We start from the raw sequence: 22249 nt of genomic DNA, 5'->3' as shown, positions 1-22249 counted from the left end.
CACTTCACCCAGACAACCACAAACCCAGGGCACTCAGTCACCTCTGCATTAATCTGCATACTGAATGGGTCTTCCTGGGCAGGAAGGGTGGAGGGGCTCACATTCTTACATTTCAAAGGCCAATGGCCTGTCCTCACATAAAGGACTGATAACCCCCGACTGGGACTCTGGCAGACAGGACTGGACTGAAAGCAGAATGCGTTCACTTCAAAACGACTCTTTGAAGTTTCCCCTACTTCAAAGGCATTTTTTGGTATATAAACTGGGTCCCTGACCCCTCCAATCAGACACATCTGGACCTAAACCCGAACTCTGTCAGAGGAACTGCCTGGTTGCCCAAATGACTCATCTATACTGCTTTGCTAAGAAGGGCTGCTGCCCTACTGTTGCCTTGCTGTCTGCTGGCTTCTGACTTTGCCGGAAGGACTGTGCCTTCCCCAAAAGTGTGCTCCAAGGTCTTGGATTGAGCTTGCCTCCTGGTTCTGAAGTTTCAGGGCCAATAAAGACTTCACCTGTTCTGGAAAATCCTTGTGTTCAGGTTGCAGGAATCTCTCTTCCTTGGTTCTTGGAGCCCCTAAATACTCAATTTAGGGGTGTGTTTAGGTCTGGGGGATTAGTAGCCAATAGCTACTAGCCCTGAGGGTGGCTACACCCTCTTTGTGCCTCCACCCTGAGGGGAGGGGGACACATCCCTAATCCTATTGGGGAATCCTCCATCTGCAAGATGGAAGATTTCGAAAATTCAGAGTCACCTCAGCTCAGGACACCTTAGGGGTTGTCCTGACTGGCCAGTGACTCCTCCTTGTTTTTCTCATTATCTCCTCCGGCCTTGCTGCCAAAAGTGGGGCCGTGGACGGAGGGGGCGGGCATCTCCACTAGCTGGGATGCCCTGTGGAGCTGTAACAAAGGGGGTGAGCCTTTGAGGCTCACCACCAGGTGTTACAGCTCCTGCAGGGGGAGGTGAGAAGCAACCCCACCCAGTACAGGCTTTGTTACTAGCCACAGAGTGACAAAGGCACTCTCCCCATGTGGCCAGCAACATGTCTGGTGTGTGGCAGGCTGGTAAAACTAGTCAGCCCACACTGGAAGTCAGGTATGTTTTCAGGGGGCATCTCTAAGATGCCCTCTGGGTGTATTTCACAATAAAATGTACACTGGCATCAGTGTGCATTTATTGTGCTGAGAAGTTTGATACCAAACTTCCCAGTTTTCAGTGTAGCCATTATGGTGCTGGGGAGTTTGTGTATGACAGACTCCCAGACCATATACTCTTATGGCTGCCGTGCACTTACAATGTCTAAGGTTTTGCCTAGACACTGTAGGGGCATGGTGCTCATGCACCTATGCCCTCACCTATGGTATAGTATACCCTGCCTTAGGGCTGTAAGTCCTGCTAGAGGGGTGACTTATCTATGCCATGGGCAGTGTGAGGTTGGCATGGCACCCTGAGGGCAGTGCCATGTCGACTTAGTCATTTTCTCCCCACCAGCATACACAAGCTGGCAAGCAGTGTGTCTGTGCTGAGTGAGGGAGGGGTCCCCAGGGTGGCATAAGACATGCTGCAGCCCCTAGAGACCTTCCCTGGCATCAGGGCCCTTGGTACCAGGGGTACCAGTTACAAGGGACTTACCTGGATGCCAGGGTGTGCCAATTGTGGAGACAAAGGTACAGTTTTAGGGAAAGAACACTGGTGCTGGGGCCTGGTTAGCAGGCCTCAGCACACTTTCAAATCATAACTTGGCATCAGCAAAGGCAAAAAGTCAGGGGGCAAGGAGGCATTTCCTTACAATTGTACTATCCAACCAAATTCAACCAACAACAGGTTAATTCAAGCTTTCCAGGTGAAGTGGTCCAATTCTTTGAGTTTTGCGTTATAAATTTCTATAATATAAATTTCTCTACTAGGGCTAACCCTACTAATGCACTTTTTTAAAAATGTATTTGTAACTTGCAACCTAGTTATCCCTATTTTGACTATAATTTTAATGCTGTGTTTGCAGGGGGTTTCAATGCTAAATTGGGTGCAGAGGAGGGTGGTTTAATGGTTTAGAATCCCATGTCTTTAAACCTTCTTTCCTGACCGCTCCTATTCTCACCAGCGATCGCAGAGCCCTGATGTTATTCCCTTATCTTTTCAGACATGATCTATGTAATGTGTTCAAATGGATTGCCTCTCAATGTCTCCTAACACCTACTTTCATAGGAGGGGCTGGATTTTCATCTTCTGATTACATTTTTGTTAGCAGGAGCATCCTTGGATTTGTGGGGACTAGGACAGTTATCTCTAGCATTTTGAGCAATCGCAATCCTCTTTCTGCTAACTTATCTTGCCTGAAGCCCCGACCATGGGCCACCAACGTTGATGGAACATATTTTTCCCCTAGCAGTGACAGGCTTAGGTTGGCATGGAAGTCAGCAAATTTGAAGGCTGTACAGCGTAGACTTTGTTCCGAGCATCTGTCCATAACTCCTCTAAGCAGTAAAGATTTATTTGATGCCTCAGGATACACTGTCAAAAAATATCATATGAAGGAGATTGCCCCCTCTAAGCCAGCAGCCCACTCTTGGTTTGACAAGGCCTTTAGGGAGGTCAACTATTGTCTGCAGAGAACCCTCAGGGCAACCAAAGGGTCCGGTGGAGGTTGCCACCTGTAGAAGAATCCACAAGCTAACTAGGAATAGGAAGGTGGCACATAGGGTGGGTGTTTCATGAAGACTGGTCATCTCTTGTAGGTCTACAAATACTGACCTGCTTTGGCACTCTGTTAATAACAATCATTTGCTAAAATCTGATTAGAACCATATCTGTGAAAACATTAGTGCCAATTCCTGGGTAGACCACTTTCAGCAAGTATATAACACGTGTGATAGCGACAGTGGGGGGGGGGCTGATCACTATATTCCCTCTTACCCTCTCTGAATTGAATTTTCAGTGGGGTAAGTGGCCAAACCATTCAGTAAAGCCTTCTGCCTAAAGCTCTGAAGCCCATATCACTTATTGACTCATCAGTGAAAGTCATTCACAGGGTTATTCTTAACAGAATTATGTTGTGAGTCACAGGCAACTCTATAATTTCTGATGTCCAATATGGTTTTAGGCATGGCTTAAGCACTCAAGTGCAGTGCCTAAACTTATACATGTTAACCAATAAGTGTACTTTGGCCAAAGGGGGCTCCTTTTTCCTTGCATTCATGGACCTGGTTTGCATTTTTGATAGTGTGATCAGATCCAAATTATAGGAAGTTCTCATATTATCGCGGCTTGATCCTGGTCTGGTGTCTTTTTTACTTTCTCTTCATTCCAACCTCAGTGCCTCATTTAGATTTGAACTGAATGGTGAGTGCACAGAGAGCCTTGGCCTGGGCGGAGGACTTCAGCAGAGTTGTGTCCTCGCCCCAATTGTATTTATTTTGTATATCAACGACCTGGACGTTTCCCTGTCCAATAACAGTAGGGGCATGCTGACTGTAAATAGCCTGTGTGTCCCTGTCCTTTCATATTCAGATGATGCTTTCTTACTGTCCTGAACACTGAATGACCTCCATCTTCTGTTGGACTCTTTTGTTGGGTTCATGGATGGTCTGGGTTTAAAAACAAATGTTGCTAAAACACCCATAATGCCCTGTGGTCATAGGAAACTGAAGCTGCATTCCTTTGCCCTGCAGGGAATGCCCATATGAAGAACCTACAAATTTCCATACCCGAAGGGTCACTTGTGTTTCACAAGGATAGTGGGCCCCATTCCTGCAACAGAGATGTTTTATTTTTGCAAATCAGTAGGTTTCTTGTTTAGTTTGACTTCAAATGTAGACAACAAGCACACAGCAGCCCTTGTTGAGACATACAAAAGTAGGTGTCTGCCCACTCTTTCCTATGGTTGTGGCCTGTCGGGGTACAAGGCTGTTAAACAATTCCAGGATGAGGAGAATAGAGTATGTAGGTGCATCCTTGGGGTGTCTCTGGGGTCACCAACATATGCGGTTTACGAGGAACTCAGCTTAACTTGTTGCACATGTTATTAACCTGGCCCATGTTCTGGTGTTCCATTAGGCGTAATTCAGAGGCCTCCTTCGACAGAGAAATAATCATGGATTGCCTTTTTTTGTGTTGTATTTATTTTATTAGTAACAAGGGTACAAAGCATAGTGGAGATAACATGGAGCGCAAACTGTAAGCTATATAGTACAGTATACATAAGGAAAAGCGTATATTTATGGATATACATGTTCCCTATATCTATGCGCAAAACGTACAAATCACAATGTATAAGGTGTAGCATTGATTAAGCATCATCAATCGCAATTCCACAGGTACTAAACCTTAACAATATTAAGGAAGCAAGGGACGGGGGAAGGAAAGGAGGGAATGGGGAGAGCGTAAGCGAGGCCACGGGTTCATAGGGTAACACAATTGTAAGCGAGTAGGGCGGCTCGGTATCAATGTGGCAATGCAAGGATTTCAGAAGAATGTGCGATAAAGAGTGCGCCATCTAGACAAATAGGTGGCTAAGCTATATACCATACTATCTGGGATGGGAAGGGGGAGAAGAAAAAGCAGGGGGAAAGAGGGTGAGTGGATGAGGATATGGGAAAGAGGGGGGAGGGAGAAGGGGGGAGAACAGCAATAAGAAGTCCAGGGTGAGTAGCCAGAGAATAGCAATAAGGAACAGTCGTCCAAGGATAAAGAGGCAAATACAAAATGGGTGGGGGGGGCTAAAGAACAAATAATGGAAAAGGGAGGAGGAGCAGAATGTTTGGGAAGGAAGAGGGGGTGGAGGGGGGGAAGGTGAGGTATTGAGGGGAAAAAGATAGAGAGTGACAGAAGGGGGAACGTAGTGGGTAGAGATGTGAAAGTGTATGAGTGAGTGGGAGCAACGGGGAATGGGAGAGAGGGAGGTGAAGTATGTGATTATGAGTACTAGACCACGGATAACCCCCTTTATAGGTCAAACAATAGGGAGCGATGAGGAGGGAATCCTTATCAACGGTCTGATGTTGATGGAGGGTCAGCGAGAAACGGGGCCCTTATCCTATGGAACAGGGCAGCCTGATCTTGAAGGTTATAAATGATTTTCTCGCATGCTGCTATTCGGGTCATTGCTGTTATCCATTTACCCGAGGTGGGGACATCTGCCAAACGCCAGTGACAGAGGTTACAGATCTTCGCCGTGGCGAGTGCCGTATGCAACAGTCTCTGGGAAGGACGTGATAAAGCCAGAAGGGTATCCATGTTGTGTAAAATGACAAGTGAGGGAGGCAGCTGTGCTGCGAGCGGAATTGAGGTTGAGAAGGTGAGGCTAACGGCCTCCCACAAAGGGTGGACCGACGGGCAGTCGACCAGAATGTGAAGTAGATCACAGTGTATCTCTGGGCAGCACCAGCACGTCACATGCGGTAGAAGCCCTGCTCTATGTAGTCTCACCGGAGTCCAATACCAGTTGTGAATAATCTTAAAGAGGCAGAATTTCAAGCAAGCCTCACGGGTGCCTCTGTGCTATTGTAGACGGAGATTTTCTAGGAGGGGTTGCGAAAACTTATGTCATGTGAGAACCTCATAGAGACCTGCCATAACACCTCTATGCTTTCCCCACGTTCAGAGGTAGAGCATCACAGATGAAGAATGAGAGCCCCGTTGGACAATGTCTGCATTATGTTGCAGGCAGTGTTTAAGCTGCAGATATTTCCATTCTTGTCGCGGGTGAAGACCGAAACCCCGTAGTGAGGCAAAGGTCATGATCTCCCCATCTTGCAGGACCTGGCCAAGATGAATGATGCCAGCTTTCTTCCATGTCGGCCAGGTAAAGGCCCTCCCCCCTATTTGCAGACTATCGTTGTTCCACAAGGGTGCGTGGGTATGTAGGGAAGGGTGAACTCGAAGCAGGAGGTGGACCCTTCTCCACGCCGCTCGTGTCGCCCTCAGTATCGGATTCACAGATGTAGGGGAGGATGGACCAGTGCAATAAAGTCCCTCTAGGCCTCCGTCATGAGAAAGCAGAGTTTTTTAAAGCTAGGGCGTAGTGTTCCACCGAAGGGAGGCCCATTCCCCCTGGAAGAGCCGTGCGCCATGAGTTTGGCTGGGGCAAGACGTGGTCGCATGGAGCCCCATACAAAGGTTCTAATCGCTGCATCCACAGAGCATAGCAATGAGAGAGGCGCCTGGAGAGGTAGGAGGCCTAGGACATAGGTGAACCGTGGTACTGTAACCATTCTCAGCGCCTGCACTCTGCCCCACATGGAGAGGCCCAGATGGGTCCATTTGTCAAAGTCCAGCCTCATTCGGTGAGCAGAGGGTTAAGGTTATCCGTCACCATATGGTCCAGGCCTCTGTTGATCAGTATTCCTAGGTACTTAAGGTGTTTCGGTGTCCATCAAAATGGATACCCGTGTATGTCGGCCTTCGTTGTCACCTCTGAGAGGGGGAGGGCCTTGCTCTTCCCACAGTTCACTCAATAACCAGAGAAAAGTGCAAAGACCGCAATGGTCTCCAGCAGCACAGGAAGGGAGCGCTCGAGGTCTGTCATCATGGTTAGTATGTCATCGGCATGGAGGTAAATTTTGGAGACTCCACCAGGCAGAGTGAGTCCCTTTTTAGAGAGGGAAGGGCAGATAGTAGCCGCAAGCGGTTCCATAGCCAGCACGTACAAAAGAGGTGAGAGGGGGCAGCCTTGACGGGTCCCTCTACGAATGGGGAAGGGTTCTGAGAGAAAGCCCCCACAATTAATCCGCGCTGTGGGGTGATCATACAGGGGGCGGACTTTTGGAGATGAACTGATCCCCTAGGCCGAACCTCTTCAAGGTCGCAAATAAGTATGGCCATTCGATGCGGTCTAACGCCTTTTCAACATCTAAGGATAAGGGCAGGGCGGCTTCGGGCACATTTCTAGATGTCCACAGGGTGTGGCAGAGGGTACACAAGTGGTTTCTGGAGGTGCGACCCAGCACAAATCCTACCTGGCAATGGTGGATAAGGGAGGGTATAACTTTACGTAGGCGGTTTGCTAGAACACTGGCTAGAATCTTAATGTCCCCATTTAAGAGGGAAATAGGTCGATAGTTACTGCAGAGTAAGGGATCACGTCCTGGTTTCAGTATGACTGCTATCGTGGGCGTATTAGAGATCGTGCCCAGGGAGCCCGTCCGACAGGCTTCATCCAGCGCTCCATGTAGGACATCAAGCATCTCATCCCCCGCCCATTTCTGAAATTCCGCTGGGAAACCGTCTTCACCAAGCGATTTGTGATAGGGGAGGTCAGAGATGACTTGCGATATCTCCAATCGGCTAATGTCTCCTTCTAGGAGGGTGCAGCCTTCTGCAGAGAGTAACGCTATTCCACTTAGGAAGGTTTCAATGTGATCAAGTGTGGTTGTCGACTCAGGGGTATAGAGATGACTGTAGTAGCATGCAAACTCGTTAACTATGTCCTGCGGACGTGTAAGTGTTGCTCCGAAGTGGGCAGTGAGCATTGGTATGACCAGGGCTGCCGTTCTCTGACGGAGTCGGGCCTCTAGCAGCCTTCCCGCCTTTTCCCCTTGTTCATAGTGTCTGCCCTGTATAGGCTGCAGTGCGTATTCCGCCTGCGAGGTATGGAGGTCGTTAAGCGCCATGCAGGTGTTTTCCATGCGGCTGTGCACAGGGAGGGACAGTTGATCTGTATAATGCCGTGTCAGCTGGTGTACAGTTTCCTCCAGGTTCGCTTGTTTTGCTCTCCTGTCTTTGTTTGCCAGTGCAGCATCTCTCATCATCTGCCCCCATATAGTTGCCTTGGCCGCTGCCCATAGGACTCTCTGAAAGTCAGTAGAGCCATGATTGTTCTGGGCATATGTGGACACATGGTCTCGCAGTCGTTCCTTGCCCTGAGGGGAGCGATAACGGTGGACTGGCAATCTCCAGAGTTTGCAGCCCGGAGACGTCAGACCCAGCCGGACAGCAACTTGTACTGGAGAATAGTCCAAGAGACCACCCTCGAGTATCCGAGCATCCGTAACCTGCACCGTGAGGCCATGCAAGATGATAAAATAGTCCAACCGGGACTGTGTGCCATGGACCGGTGACAGGAAAGTATATTCTTTATCGGTCGGGTATGCCATTCTCCAGTAGTCCACTAGACTGTTGCCCTGCATCACTTCAGACTGGAGGGCCCTATCCCCGTTGTTGGTCACATCTAAGGGGCCAGTCCTGTCTAACACTGTGTCCCTGGTCAGGTTCCAATCTCCTCCTATGACATATCTGGTGGCCCCTATCTCTGACAGTAGGCAATTGAGTTGCAGGAAGAACAATCGTAGGAGCATAGACGGATCCCACACAGAGGGAGGAGTCTCCAAACTTGAGTTTGGTGAACACATAACGACCCTCCGTGTCTATCCACGTTTTGGAAACCGAGCAGGGTATATTTTTCCGCACCAGTATGGCGATGCCACATTTTTGCGAGGTACCTTTGTTGCTTTCTCTGGAAGCAGGGCTACAGCTGAATAACGCTGTCCCCACCCAATCCCGGTGCAGCTTAGCAGATTCCTTTCTACCAAGATGGGGTGTAGCAGAGCTATATCTGCTCACTTCGATTGAAGGTAAGAGAGAATCTTTTTCCATTTAATGAAGTGGGTCAGGCCATTGACGTTCCAGGACAGAATCCGCACAGGGGTAGATGGAGTTGGGGGAGATCCGATCATGTGAGAACGGCTGTGTAGAGCGCGCCTGAATATCGATAGAGAATGGCAGTATGCGGGAAAGATGAGGGGTACCACAAGGACAGCTAAAGGGCCAAGAATGAAAATAAGTGAGCTATGGGGAGGGGACAAGGTGGGAAATAGCACTATTGCCAGAGGACAGGCGATATGGAAGACAAGGACTAGTATCAGGAGGGAGGGATGGGAAGGGTGAGAGATGTGGCGGTGGGAGGGGGTGGGGTGGTAGTTTTGGCGGGTGGAGGGTGCAATTCAGAGAGGATACAGAGGTAGGGTAACCAAAAGACAAATCAAAAATAGGACAACTAAGGAAGAAGGGAGGGATAGAAATAACAATAGGAAAGAAGAACAGCGGGGTAGTAGCAGAGAGCTGTGAGGAGGAGGAGAGTTTTTAGATTGTAGAATGAGCAAGTAATGTCAAGAAGAGGTAGGGGAAAGAAGAAAAGAAAAAGGGGAGGAGGGGGGACAAAGGGAGCTGTAGCAGAGCATGAAAGCTCCGCACTTTGGTGACTGTAGTCTGCGGGTCTAAGCCCAGACTGAGAAACCCCTATCCCGACTAGCGGGCCCCGCAACCGGGGAGGGGAGGCGCCCGTGGTATACTAAGGACGTCAGGGCCCTATTCTATCGTCTCTCCACCCTCAGCAACAATATCTCGCAGCAGGACCCACCATGGGGGTACCGGAGGAGAATCACAATTAAACGAGCAGAAGTTTGACAGTGTCGTAAGAGCGGCCGGGGGAGGTGGGAGGGGGGTCGATGTGTGTGCGTAGCTGTGAAGAGTACATGAAGGAGAAGAGAGGGGAAAAGGGCGAGCCTCTGGTCAAGGGGAGGAGGAGGAGAGGGTCTACATGAGAGAGAGCGGGAGGGAAGCGGGACGTGCTGGATCAAAGGGTCCAAGCAGATGGGGAAGAGGGGGGAGAGGGACATCTCTCTCATGGGGCAAACCGACTCTGAGGGTCGGGCAATGGTCCCACTGCCCTGCTATTACAATGCAGCCCTATTGCAGTACGGTACATCTGTGGTAAAGTGCAGGAAAGGAGGGGGAGGGAGCTTGGAGGGGGAGTATAATTGGATCTGTCGCATCTTGTACAACAATTCAGTGTGTAGGGGAGGGGGAGGGTGGGGGAAGGAAAGGGGGGGGGGGGCGAGGGGGGGAGAAGTACTTTTTTAAGCTATAAAAGTAACACTGGTAGGGGGAGCATCAAACAATCATTGATAACATATAACAATAGTCTGTTCTCGCTATGCGAGGAGTCGTGAGGGAGGAGGGCACAAAGTTGACCTGGTTGCAAGATGTGAGGTCTATGAGGGAGGACAAAGGGTAGAACACAAGAGTGATCTCAGTGCTTAGGTTGCAACCCAGTGGAGACATGTCTCAAGTTTAGAACAGAAGAAACAGAGGAAACAGAGCACAGGGAAGAACAGTACTCAGTATTCATCTGCCAGTTGCCGTGATGGTGAGCTCAGTACCGCGCTTGTAGAGTGACAGCGTCACCTGCAGCAGCGTTCAGTTCCCTCACTCTCAAATAGGCGCTGGAGAGGGTTTTAGAGGAGAGTGGGATTTGTCTCTGTCTGTTACCTGAGTATGCTTTACCACTGCGTGCAATACCTGTCCCCTGTCGTCGTGATTCTTAGAGAGTCTTTCAAGGTCTCTGATCCTGTTCAGGTCATGGTGAGGTCGCTCGGGAGCAGGATCCTTTGGTAGTGGGTTTGAGGCCGCCGTAATCAAAGCCTGGGGTTGGGCCAAATTGGCTGCATCCATAGGGTGGTCTAAGAAGCTGTCAAGGTAGAGACTCAGGTCTGTCAGATCGTAGAAGTCCTTAGATGCATTATTCTTTGTGATCCACATCCTTGCCGGTTCAATTAACCAAACTTGATCTCCAACTGTCGCAGACGGGGTCGCAGGGCCAGAAATGCTTTTCTGCGCTCGCAAGTCTCTATGAGAAGTCGGCTGTCATCCGTATCTGGAGGTCGTTCATACGGAATGGACCCTGCATGCGCGCTTTTTGCAAAAGCTGTTGAGCTTGCGTATGCCGCAAGAAGCAGGCTATGATAGGTCGTGGGTGGTTGGCCCCATCACGACTTTTGGCTCCCAGTCTGTGTGTTCTTTGAAACTCCGGAGCGGGATCAAAGGTTAGGCCAGTAATTTGAGGCAAAGTACTCCTTAGAAAGGACTGCACATCCGCACCCTCTATATTTTCCGGGAAGCCAACAAAGCGGACATTGTCCCTACGGCTTCTGTCTTCTAGATCGATGACCTTGCTGTGGAGATACAAGAGCTCCTGGTCTCTGTCCGAGGCGAGCACGGCTTGCATCTCCATTGTCGTCACCCGCTGCTCCAGGGCAGTCAATCGCGATTGGAAGCCTGCAATATCCAGAAGCATTGACTTTGTATCCTTCGTCAAGTATGTCATCATGCTATCCATCCTCTCGAGCCTGTGGCCCACCGCCGATATCTCCTGTAGGATACTGTCCATAGTTGCACCCAGCGAGGTATCCGCCATAGCGTGGGACTGGCTGGTTGGGTGCTCCTGGGATGTAGGGGATGACGTTCGGATATGTCGCAGAGCTTCCGAGAAGAGCAGTTGTCTAGCCAGCTTACCCAAATGTTTATTTGATGATCTGCCCCCTGACATCGCCGAATTGTGGGCATGAGAAGGTTGCAGCCGAGGTGTAAACTTCTCTGTGGTATGCTGTGCTATCAGTGCTGTGGTCACCGCAGGTCCTTGTAGGTCACGGTTCACACTCCCAAATGTGGTGGCAGATGTACCCTGGCCATGGGTAAAGAAGCAGGGGGTGGGGGGGACAGCACCCAGAGCTCCGTGTACCTCCTCTCCACAGGATAGAGACGCAGTGAGAGCCGCCCCACTGTACCACCAGCCTCCCTCTCTTGCAGCTGTGGGAGCCTGGTGGTATCCTGAAGAGGCCTGTCGCTGTTCCCTCCTGGCGCAATGGGAAATAGTTTTCTGTGGTAGAGAGAAGAGAAGGAGTGGGGGGCAGGCCGATGGTACCCAGGCAGGGTGAGTCGCAGGTCCTCACAGGTTGCAGTGCATGAGGTCTCAAATGGTCTCCCCCAGGGTAGGGGTCCAATGTCTCAAAAGTGCACCCAGGTTGGGCCCCTTATGTGGTAGTGCTCTGTGGGGGTCTCAATTTTAGTGCATCCGGTTGGTATTACATTGCGCTGGTTGCTCCGCAGTTAGAACAATGTTGCCCTGTGTTCACTTGTATTCACTTGGCACCACTCTGCACCATTCACGTCTCGCACGAGGGTGCAGGACGCGCTCCTCGTCCAGCAGGTCTCACGGAGGATTGAGGATGTGGTAGAGAGGGCGGGCAGGGCTCCAGCAAGGTTCCGTAAAGGGATCTCAGGCCCGATCCTCCTGTGTGGTGACCGCCCGGAGTGTTTGCAGTCGGGTCGGTCAAGGTTGTTCCTCCCTTTCCTCCTCTCTGCGGTTCGTTCCACAGCCCGCTGGCCCAGGGGATTCACGCAAGGATGCAGCTTTGCGTCCGGGCATAGGCCCCGGCTGTCATCAGGGCCGCGGGAGGTAGGATCGCGTTGCTCGAACCCCGATCCAAGGGGTTTCCGGATGCCTCTGCCCCCCATGAGCACCCGGCTGATCTTCAAGGGGGGGGCACACAGGACCAAAGCACCTCCCTGCCCGGTCCCGGGCCCGCCGTCGGGCGGAGCGGCTCAGCTAGATGGCCATTTTTAAACGTGGTCAGACCACACCCCCGCATGGATTGTCTTACATATAAGAATGGCCTTTCTACTCCCTGGCTTAGGTATACTAAGGATTTGAGTAGTAAGCTAGGCCGACCCAACCTCTTTTCCTCACCTGGAGATAAAACTGTAAACTTCGTACTTGTATAGCACACTACTCACCCGTTAGGGTCTCAAGGTGCTGTACGCATACCACTGTGGAACCCCTCCTGACTTTTCCCTGTGAGGTGCCTACTCCTGGGCAATCTCCAAGGTGAAGCCAGGCATCCTAGCAGTGTTGGGGCCATTGTGGAGATTAAGCAAGCTATTGCCCAGAGTTACAGAGTGGGACCCATGAATTAGATTAGGCACCGATGCGAGACTTATCAGGTCTGAGGAAATTGAGCCCAAGACCCACCAAGGAGGGAATTGAACCCTGGTCCCAGGCCAGATTTCTGCATCAGGGTCTGCTGCTCTAACCATTGAGCCACACTTCTCCACTAGTGTATAGTAGATATAACTGTTAGGGACAATAGCTGGTTTAAATCTGCCTTAAGTGGCCTTAGGAGTAGGGAAATAGAGTTGTTCAAGCTGAGGAAGCCCTCTAACAGAGAGCACCAGCTGTTTCAAACCCCTCCTACTCTGGAACGGTATATGGCTTTGGTCCCGAAAAGTAGGGATAGGGTTCTTTTGACTAGATTTAGGCTGGGCCAGATTAGATGTCAGCTCTCGTTTCCTTTAGGCCAGTTTAACCTGAAAGGAATGCTGGTTTATCCCTGTGACAAGCGCTCACTGCAAATCCTGCAGAATTTTGTATTTTTTTTTCCAGTTCTACAATAGTGATGCTAAAAGTTTTTTAATTCCACTTTTAAGGGGCACTTCACATTCTCACTACATACCCGCACTTTTATATTTGCAGTTGCTTCCCACACCTGAAGTGGCCACTTTCCTTAAGCATACCCAATGGCACAGGCACTCCTTATTGTTTTAGTTGGCTGAACAATTTTGCCACTTTGAATGGGCTTCGGATCCTTGACTGTCAAGAGTATTTCTTGATATGAACTGTATTGCTCCAATGTATTGTACAATTATTTTAATTGGACTGCCGAGCAGTATAGACTGCTGCTATCTGGGGCCACAGCATGTGTGCCCTGCCCACTACACACTGAATGCAATATAGGTAAGTCACCCTTCTTGCAGACTTTCAGGCCCTAAGCCAGGGTGCACTATACTATATGTGGAGGCATAGAAGCATGAGCAATATGCCCCTACTGTGTCCTTTGGAAACCTGGGACATAGAAAGTACACAGAGCAGCCATTTTAAATGCATGTGTTAGATACTGGTCAGTATGAGTTCCACAGCTACATGATGGCTACTCTGAACCCTGGGTTGTTTGGCATCAAACAACTCAGAAAGATAAATCCAATCTGGCACCAGTATTGAATTTATTGTAAAATGTACCCAGGAGCCTCCATAGATGTTACCCCTGCAAAGCTAACTAACACTGGCATGGTTGCTGTCTGGTCATAAACAGCCTGCCACCACTAGACACGATTCTGGAACCCTGGGGTGAGAGTTCCTGTTTTCTAGGTCCCAGAACAAAGTCCTTCCTGGGTGGAGGTGTCATACTTCCCTCCTCAGGAATGTGCACTTCCCTGCTATTGAGCTTCAAAGGGCTTACCACCTTCGAAACTCGACCCCCCAGGCCTGCCGCTAGCAGAAGATGACCACCCCAGTTGAAAACCCCCACTTTTGGCGGGAGTAATGGCAGGAAAACACACAAAGGACGGGAGGAGTGGCCACCCCCCGCTTGCACCAACCCTAAGGTGTTGCATGGGAGATGACACCGCCATTTCATTTCCCTCCATCTTGCATGATAGGAAATAAGTCTATTAAGGATAGGGAAGTGACCATTGCCCAGAGGAAGTGGTCAGATAGTGGGTGTAGCCACCCTAAGATAGATGACCCTTTGGTCACTACTAGGTTCTCCCCTAATTTCCCACTAAATATAGTATTTAGTGGGCACCCCTAGACCAGAGATTCAAATTCCAATGACACAAGAAGAACAGCAACAAGGCAGACCCGAAGTTTAAGAACTGAATTCCTGTTGCATCAAGAAAAAGGCACCAAACCCTGCCTGCTGCACCCAGGACTCAACAATCGCTACTGAGTGGGTGCTCGGACATCAGACAGACTTTAAAAACCCCCAGAGGACCACCACTTTTCTACAAATTGCAGAAGATCTCTCTTCAGAGTGAAGCCATCACTCTTTTGCATCAAAGACCCAAAAGCCAGTGAAATCCAGTCACTGACTGGCTGCTGACCAAGGAACCAGATGCTGCAGATGGACCGAATTTCACCCAGCGGACTCAAAGCATGAATCCTGCAAAACCCTGCAGGTGTGCCAAGTTTGGTGGCACTGCGACCTCCAGTGGCTGAACCATGCAATAGCCAGGGGTACTAGACCCCCAAAGTTGGGCACCTAGAAGGAAAGTCCACTTCGGACTGTAAAAAACACCAGGAGAAAGCCCCAGTTGAAGGACTTCACAAAACACCAGAACCTCACACCAGAGTGACCCTGCTGACCTGCAAGCAACCCTCAAAGTGTCCTACCTCCTTCTTCCAGGGGCACCTTTGTGCACAGCTCTTGGCTCTCCGATTTGCTCTGCACCCGGTTGCCCTGTGCCCTGCCCTGTGTTCTGCTCAGAAAATTCAGCTGTGTTTTAAGGGTCACCCATCCCTTGCAACCTCAACACTCCAAGGGGACCCACCAAACTCACCATGAGGTCCCCCTGTGCGGTGCTTTTCCAAGTGGTCCCCTGCAGTGGCCTTACACTAGCTCCAAAAACATTGTGCACCTGCTCCCGCCAAACCCAAGAGCCGACTGAACTTCTCCAGCTGGTCCACACGGCCCACTGATGACCTCGACCTACAACGAGAGGAGATATTCTGCTATGTGGAACTCCACAAAGTAGCGAAAAACTTGCCGCGCTACATGGAATTCCGTGAGATGCAGAGTTTGGGTAAGTCAGGGGCTTCTTCCACGCTGTAGAATCAGCACGAACATTATCACGCAGAGTGCCAGAGGACACTAACTTGTTTTTGTCGCTCAAGTAGTTTTTCTACTCAAGCACCAGCTTCCTCAATGTGAGCAGCACCTTTCTCAATGTGAACTGTAGCGACCTGCCGTGACGACCGCTAAAGCTCAGAAATCTTGCTTGCACTTGCCAACTTAGCAATTTTTCTTGCTCGCCAATTCAACATTGGTGAGCTGTGCAAGAGAAAAACTCTGCAAAGTTTTTCAGAACTCTGCATGGAGGGCAGAGCATGAAATGGGGAAAACTCTGCAAACTCTGCCTGCAGAGCAGAATTCTTCACCCACCCCTAGTTCCAAGATGACTGAGACAGTTGGATGCTGCTTGCTGCAGTCGTCAGTCCTTCTTTTGATTTTCTTGCCACCTTTTTCCTCAGAGCTGTCTCACCAATTGAGCATCCAGCACATGGTGGTGAGTGACATCTCTCTAGAGCCGATCAGTCGTGTCAACAGTAATGCATGCAGGGTGGCATTGAGGGACCCGGGGATGGTGGCGCCCCTGGAGACCACCCTCAGGGACAGTGTCACATAGACCTTTACACCGAGAAGTGACTGCAAAGTACCGCTTTTTGAGAAGCAGCGAGGAGGGACGTTGCCTGTCATTGCAGTGGTTGAAGAGGGTGTGATGTAACACTCTAAGAAAGTTTGGATCAGAACGGGTACAGCTTATCACAGTGCAGGAGTCCCAGGAAGCAGTAGCAGGTCAGGTGGGACAAAGTTTGGGGTGCACAGAGGGCCCTATGCGCTGGTTGCATAACATGTCACCAATGCTCATCCTGTATAACATTGACTCACAAGCATGTACGGCAGACCGGAAATCCACTGCTCACAGAATCTCACAGAGTTTTTAGGTAAGTCAGCACAATTCCACAGAGTGAAACTCTGCAAGTACCACCACCCCTACTCACAAAATGGGTTAACACAATCCTACCTTATAAGATCAAGGAAACTGAGTTAGACCCTCTGGATCTATTGTGCATCTGTCTGTCTTTTCCACACAATATAGCCTACAACATATATATTGTGTACTGTGGACCAGCGGGAATAAACAGGTTCCTTGATAATAGAGCTTCTGTCTTTGCACGTAGCTGCACTACCAGTTGGAGTTGTCAAAATAGTAGGTGAGATTTCAATTGTCAATATGCATACCTTGATGTTAACATTGAGAACCACATATATGAGGAAGACTATGAATGGGACTAGTGACTCTACGATAAAGAAGTGGTCCCCTTTGGCAGCCCAACTCAATGCACTTACTCTGAACCAGGGCCTACAAGCCTTTAACGGTTGAACAACTTCCAATAGAGATGGCAATCATATGCTTAACCACCCACAGAATTCCAGTCTTAACAATTATATATTGCTTGATGAAAGGCTTTGGCCCAATTTAATCGATATGGTTGTAATATCTGGCCAAGGCAGCGACCATAATGCTATTGGCCTCACTAATCATGTTGAGCCCTTCAATCGAAGGATGAGAATGACCAAAACCCAACGTAGGGTCGAATGGAGTGTAATGTTCAGCCAAAGGAGCCAGTTGGGAAAGTTGGGGATATAAGGTGGGGATATAAATCAGTAGCCGGCGGCACTGGGGGGCTGCTATCGCTGACTTGTCGCTGGAGGAATGGGAGACCCTGGGTAATATTACCACCTTGCATAAAAAGATGTTCTCAAAATTAAGACATCACTTCTTTGAAGAGACCAATCAGGCAACAAGGAGGCAAAGACCCCCCACTTGGTAAAACAAGCAGTGTAGAGGAGCAAGGGCAGCACTTATTGGTGCCATAAAACAACAAAACAGACCTCTGATCCAAACATATGAGTATAAAAATACTGTCATTGAAGCAAAGAGAGAGTGGGAGCGTGGGAGATGGGCCTGTTTGTTGGTTGCTGCAAGAAGAGGAGACTACCGTTCCTTTGGGAATATGGTGTCTATGGGTAGTGGAGATCGTTTTGTCTCCAGAGGAAAATAAGAATTCCTTAGGAGCCCCGATAGACCCACAGGTACCATGCCAGCCCCACAATGCTAGACTTATAGACTTACCGTGCCGAGTGAACCTCTGGAGGCTACCTGCATTACATCTGTGGCAATAAGTCAAGCCATCAATAAAATAGTCCCTAATAAAGCACCGGGCCTGGATAAGGTTCCACGGGATCTCTTTTTAGATGAGATAGATATCTGGAGTCCCTACTTTGTACTAATCTTTTATACCATTCTGAAAGGGCTCCCATTCCCCCGACTTGGGCTGGGGCAGAAATTATACCCATTTTCAAAAAGGGATCTAGAACCCTCCCGTCAAACTAAAGGCCAATAAGCCTTATAGACAGCGCCCAAAGGCTGTTTGCTAAGATAATATTGGACAAATTACAAGAATGGATGACCACAAAAGAGATACTGACTGCCCTGCAAGCTGGTTTTAGAGAATGGCCTAGCACAAAACGACAGGTCTTCTGACTCCAGCTTCTGTATTGGAAAACAGTTTTCCTAGGAGGTGGATGTCTCTACCTGGTATTTGTAGGTACTTGACGATATAGGGGTTCCCCAATACCTCCTGGACATGATTATCCGACTGCATGATAATAATTGCGCACAAGTAAGATGTGGCCAGTTGGGTGAATTGACTACCCTGTTCCCAGTCAATAGAGGGATGTGTCCTGACACCTACTTTATTCACATTGTTCATCAATGATTTGGTAGCCTACTGGAATAATGTGAGTCCAACACACCAAGTTTGGCAAATGTCAGGGCTCCTGCTTTAATGTTTGCAGATGACACGTTAGTGCTTTCAAACCAGCTTGAGGGCTGCAAAGAATTTTTGATCGATTTGAATGTGTTTGCAGACAAAGAGGTCTGGAGATAAATGCAGGAAAAACTAAATACACGGTTCCTAATCCATGTCATTCCACCCAATCTAATCCTACATTGAGAGGGCCCCCACCCCGGAGCATGTACATAACTTCGATTACTTGGGAATTTCTCTAACAGAGCAACTTGAATGGCCAACCCATATTGCACAGCGCAGTCTCAAACTGGAACAAACAACAGGGGGGATTGTAAAAATGCATTGAGGCACTCTATTTCACCCTGTCTCTCCAGAACTCCAAATATATAACCATCAGGCACCAGGAACAGCTTTTTATAATGCAGAAGTGTGGGGCCACAGGGATGCAACTACCTTGGTGGCAGTCGAAAATTGATTTATGCAACAATTGCTAGGTCTCCCTGTTAGTACCCTGCTGCTCCCTCTAAGGTTAGATTTGGGGCCTAGACCCATCCTGGACAAAATAGGAGTAAGGCCCATCCTGTATTGGAGGAGGCTCTGGGCTACACCAGAATTATGCTCATACAAACAAGGCCTTGAAGATGTGCTATGCACTCCAGGCTCAGGCAGTATACCCTGGCTTAGGCATGTAAAAACAACCCTTAGATTGGACATGGGAGACTAGGGTTTTCCCCCTAGAGGCGTGTACAATTTACAAACAATCTATTAACAGTGACTACTGGTAATACAAAATGGGCAACATGCAAGGGCTGTCTTACTTGAGCTACTTGTCTTCCGCTTTCCTTATACTGAAGAATGGGTTTGCCAAAGAGCGGTTCCTGGATGAAATAGAACCTGTAGCCGCCAGGAATATCTATCTGCAATTTCGGTATGGGACCTTGCAGCTCCTCTTTTTATAGCCAAATGGGCATGAGATTCTAGGGCATTTGACAGGCAGTGCCCTTCTTGTAGCTATACTAAATAAACAACTGAGCATGCCCTATTTTTTTCAGAGTAGTAGGAAGAAATGGCTTTTAACGCTTTGTCACAGTATGCGAGTAGGGAAATTTAAAGAAGCATTGAGAATTTTGAAAGCAGATACAAGGCAATGTATAGTTTTCGCAGTTTCCCAGTTTTGGATGCTGGTGTGGAGGATTACATAGAAAACGAATACCCCAACAGCATCATAGGGCACTAATGCTTAATTAGTTCTGTATTGTATGCCCAATACTGTCATTGAATTTAGCACTCTGCTGAGTGAGGCCATGCCTTAGACTTCCTTATGTCTATTATGAATTATGCTGGTGTTTATGGTTGTATATTTGCAATGGAATGGAATTGTTTACTGCTGTTTTTATGGGTTTTATATATTAATTATATTCATGTATATTTTCTTACTGATTTTATTTTATGTTGTGTTGCGATGTTTATATGTACTTTAATGGCAAACGTCGAATACAGTTTCCATGGTTGAATTGCTGATTTTCTTTCTTCTATGCCAAAACAGTTAAAAGAGAGTGTCTCAGTTGGTCAATTTATAACCTACTTCACACTTGACATCCAATGTTTATTTCTCAAATAACTTGAAGGTTCGTCATATCATCACCACTGAATTTAGCTGATTCAGGTTCAACTAGATTTGGGTTGCCTCATCTTGTATTTGATAAATGAGGAAAATTGTGACCTGATCCAGAAATACGATTTTCTACAAAAGACACACCTGCAGTTGCCTATTTGGCAAAACGTTGGTTATTCATCCTGGTTTGGTTTGAAACCTTTGCCTTGGTTCAACTGAGGGCCAGACATTGTGGTTTTTCTTTTGCTCTAGATTAGGCATAACACATCAATGAATTTGCATGAGAATTACCCATTTATATTAAAAGGTTTGTTGTTTGGTGCATAAATAACAGCTGGGCATGTTGGGGAGGTTGCAGTATGCATATATGGTGTGGACGGTGGACAATGAGATGTATATCAAAGTGTTTCCTCGATTCAATGTGTAAATAGCATTGCATGTTTTCAACAAATTTCTAAAGCTTGATTTTAAACCCTCAGGGAGACTCCGGAGGACCACTGGTGTGTGAGGTTAACGGGATCTGGCTGCTGGCTGGAATTGTAAGCTGGGGAGAAGGATGTGCAGAGCCGAACCGCCCTGGAGTGTACACCAGAGTGGCTGCCTATGCCAGCTGGATACAGCACCATTTGCCTGTAATGGAATTCAGCACGGCGAAGATTGCCAGCGACACCACAGTGGTCACCCCATTCACTACCAACAGCACATATGCTGGGCAAAAAATCCAGCAGAGCCTTGTGACATCAAAACAAGCCTGCTGCTCCAGCTCCACTGCTGTCCTTCTGGCGGCCTTCCTGCTCAGCTACCTGTAGATCAGAAGTAGACCAATCACATCAGATCTAGAAGAGGACGTTGCCAGGGATTTTCACATCGCCAACCTCACTAAACAATGCAATCCAGTGCCAACATCTGCAGTTGTCTCCTAACGTGTTTATAAGAAGCGTGCTAGTGATTTCTATTTATAGTGACTCAGTGATGGCGCTGACCACCTTAACATACATCAAGAACATCTTTGTTATTGCAGTTTTTTGCTGCTTTTGAGCAGAAATTACTTGTGATAGGGAAGTCAACGCGGAGTACTTTGTTCTCCTCTGGATCAGGGATCTGGAAGATTTGGCTACGTAATCACAGGACACCCCGACAGAAATCTCGCAAGTTCAATAGCCTGGTTCCCAAGCAATGGTTAAAGTATGAACTAAATTTGATTGCACTGTATGTTGAGTCCATCTGAGTCTCACTCGAGGTTTAATGTGCGTTAAAACATTTTGAGGTGATATTTAAATTCGTGAGAGGCTTTTTGCATTATGACAGTTTCTTGAGTATGCCGCTCTTTCCTGTATTTGGTGTCAGGCACATTCTGCTCCATTACAAAAACAGCTTAATCTGAACGTTTGTGCCTGGTTCCCTCATTCCAGTGCACCCAGACGACAAGAACTTTTTAATGACGCCAAACTTCTTTAATTACCTCCCCTGGCTCAGCAGTTTTAAATGGAGCCACCCTGTATTAGCCAGTCCGGATGACAGACATTTTCCAAGAAGAGTCACATAACATTTATATATTTATGTTTGATTTATATAATTCTCAAATTCACTCTGCCTAGCTGTGCGGGACCGCTTGGAATATGCACTACAGCATTATGAAAATGAAGTAAAAACACAAGACAACTATAACAGTAAAAAAGAAAAACATATAAATGTGATGGTGGCTATTTTTTCAGTGCTGATGAAGATTATTGAGGATTTATTTATTGCAGGTTGAGTGTTAAGAAGTGTTATGTTCATAAATGTTTGTTTTAAAGATTGCATTAATGTAAAGGTTGAGGCTGGGGATTGAGGCTAGTGTTATGTTTAACCTTAATACTAATGCTGCGGGTGTGGTTAGGCTAATATTTGAGTTTAAAATTAGATTTAGGGTTAAATTTAAGGTTCGGTTTGGACGGCGTTACAGTCACGGTTAGAAATGATACTGGGATGAATTATGTTAAATTAAGGAGTTAGGAAACTTGTTATGATTTTAGCTGTTGTCCAAGATTTGTATTATTCTAGCATTCAAAATGTTTGTTTCTTATTCTAGAAACTATGATGATGAGGTTCAAATTACTTGTTTTTAATAATGCATATCACTTTTTTTGTCTGGTGAGATTTATTCTTTATCCAAAGGTCATTATTCCTAGTACTGTCATGAGGTAATTTTCTTAAAAATCAAAAGAAACTGCATATTCAGAAAAGTGGAACGAGAAAAAGAAATTCCATAAATGCCTTATGTTAATTCCTTGCAATCGTGGAATTCACGTGATGTGAGTTTTAGTTCTCTAGGTGCCCTAAGGACACATCAGTTAGAACATAACTTGAGGCGAATGGCTGCCTCTTCGGCACTTTGCATTTATTCTAACTAATCCTCTTTCCCTCTCCTGGCCTGTAGCTCTCCCTGCCAGTG

General features: G+C 47.9%; 1 protein-coding gene across 1 annotated transcript in view; it reads left to right on the top strand.

The window, feature by feature from the left end:
- Positions 1 to 21896, top strand: part of LOC138246913 (serine protease 27-like) — a 362534-nt gene extending 340638 nt beyond the window's left edge. The window contains exon 6 of the mRNA XM_069201660.1: positions 20295 to 21896. Within this exon, the coding sequence (XP_069057761.1) occupies positions 20295 to 20624 (330 nt within the window). The 3' untranslated portion in view covers positions 20625 to 21896. The remainder of the gene's footprint in view (positions 1 to 20294) is intronic.
- The last annotated feature ends 353 nt before the right edge of the window (positions 21897 to 22249 follow it).

Source organism: Pleurodeles waltl, chromosome 7 (assembly GCF_031143425.1).
Source record: "Pleurodeles waltl isolate 20211129_DDA chromosome 7, aPleWal1.hap1.20221129, whole genome shotgun sequence".
Taxonomy (NCBI): domain Eukaryota; kingdom Metazoa; phylum Chordata; class Amphibia; order Caudata; family Salamandridae; genus Pleurodeles; species Pleurodeles waltl.
The sequence above is the reverse complement of the archived record's forward strand: the minus strand, read 5'-3'. Positions and strand labels throughout refer to the sequence as shown.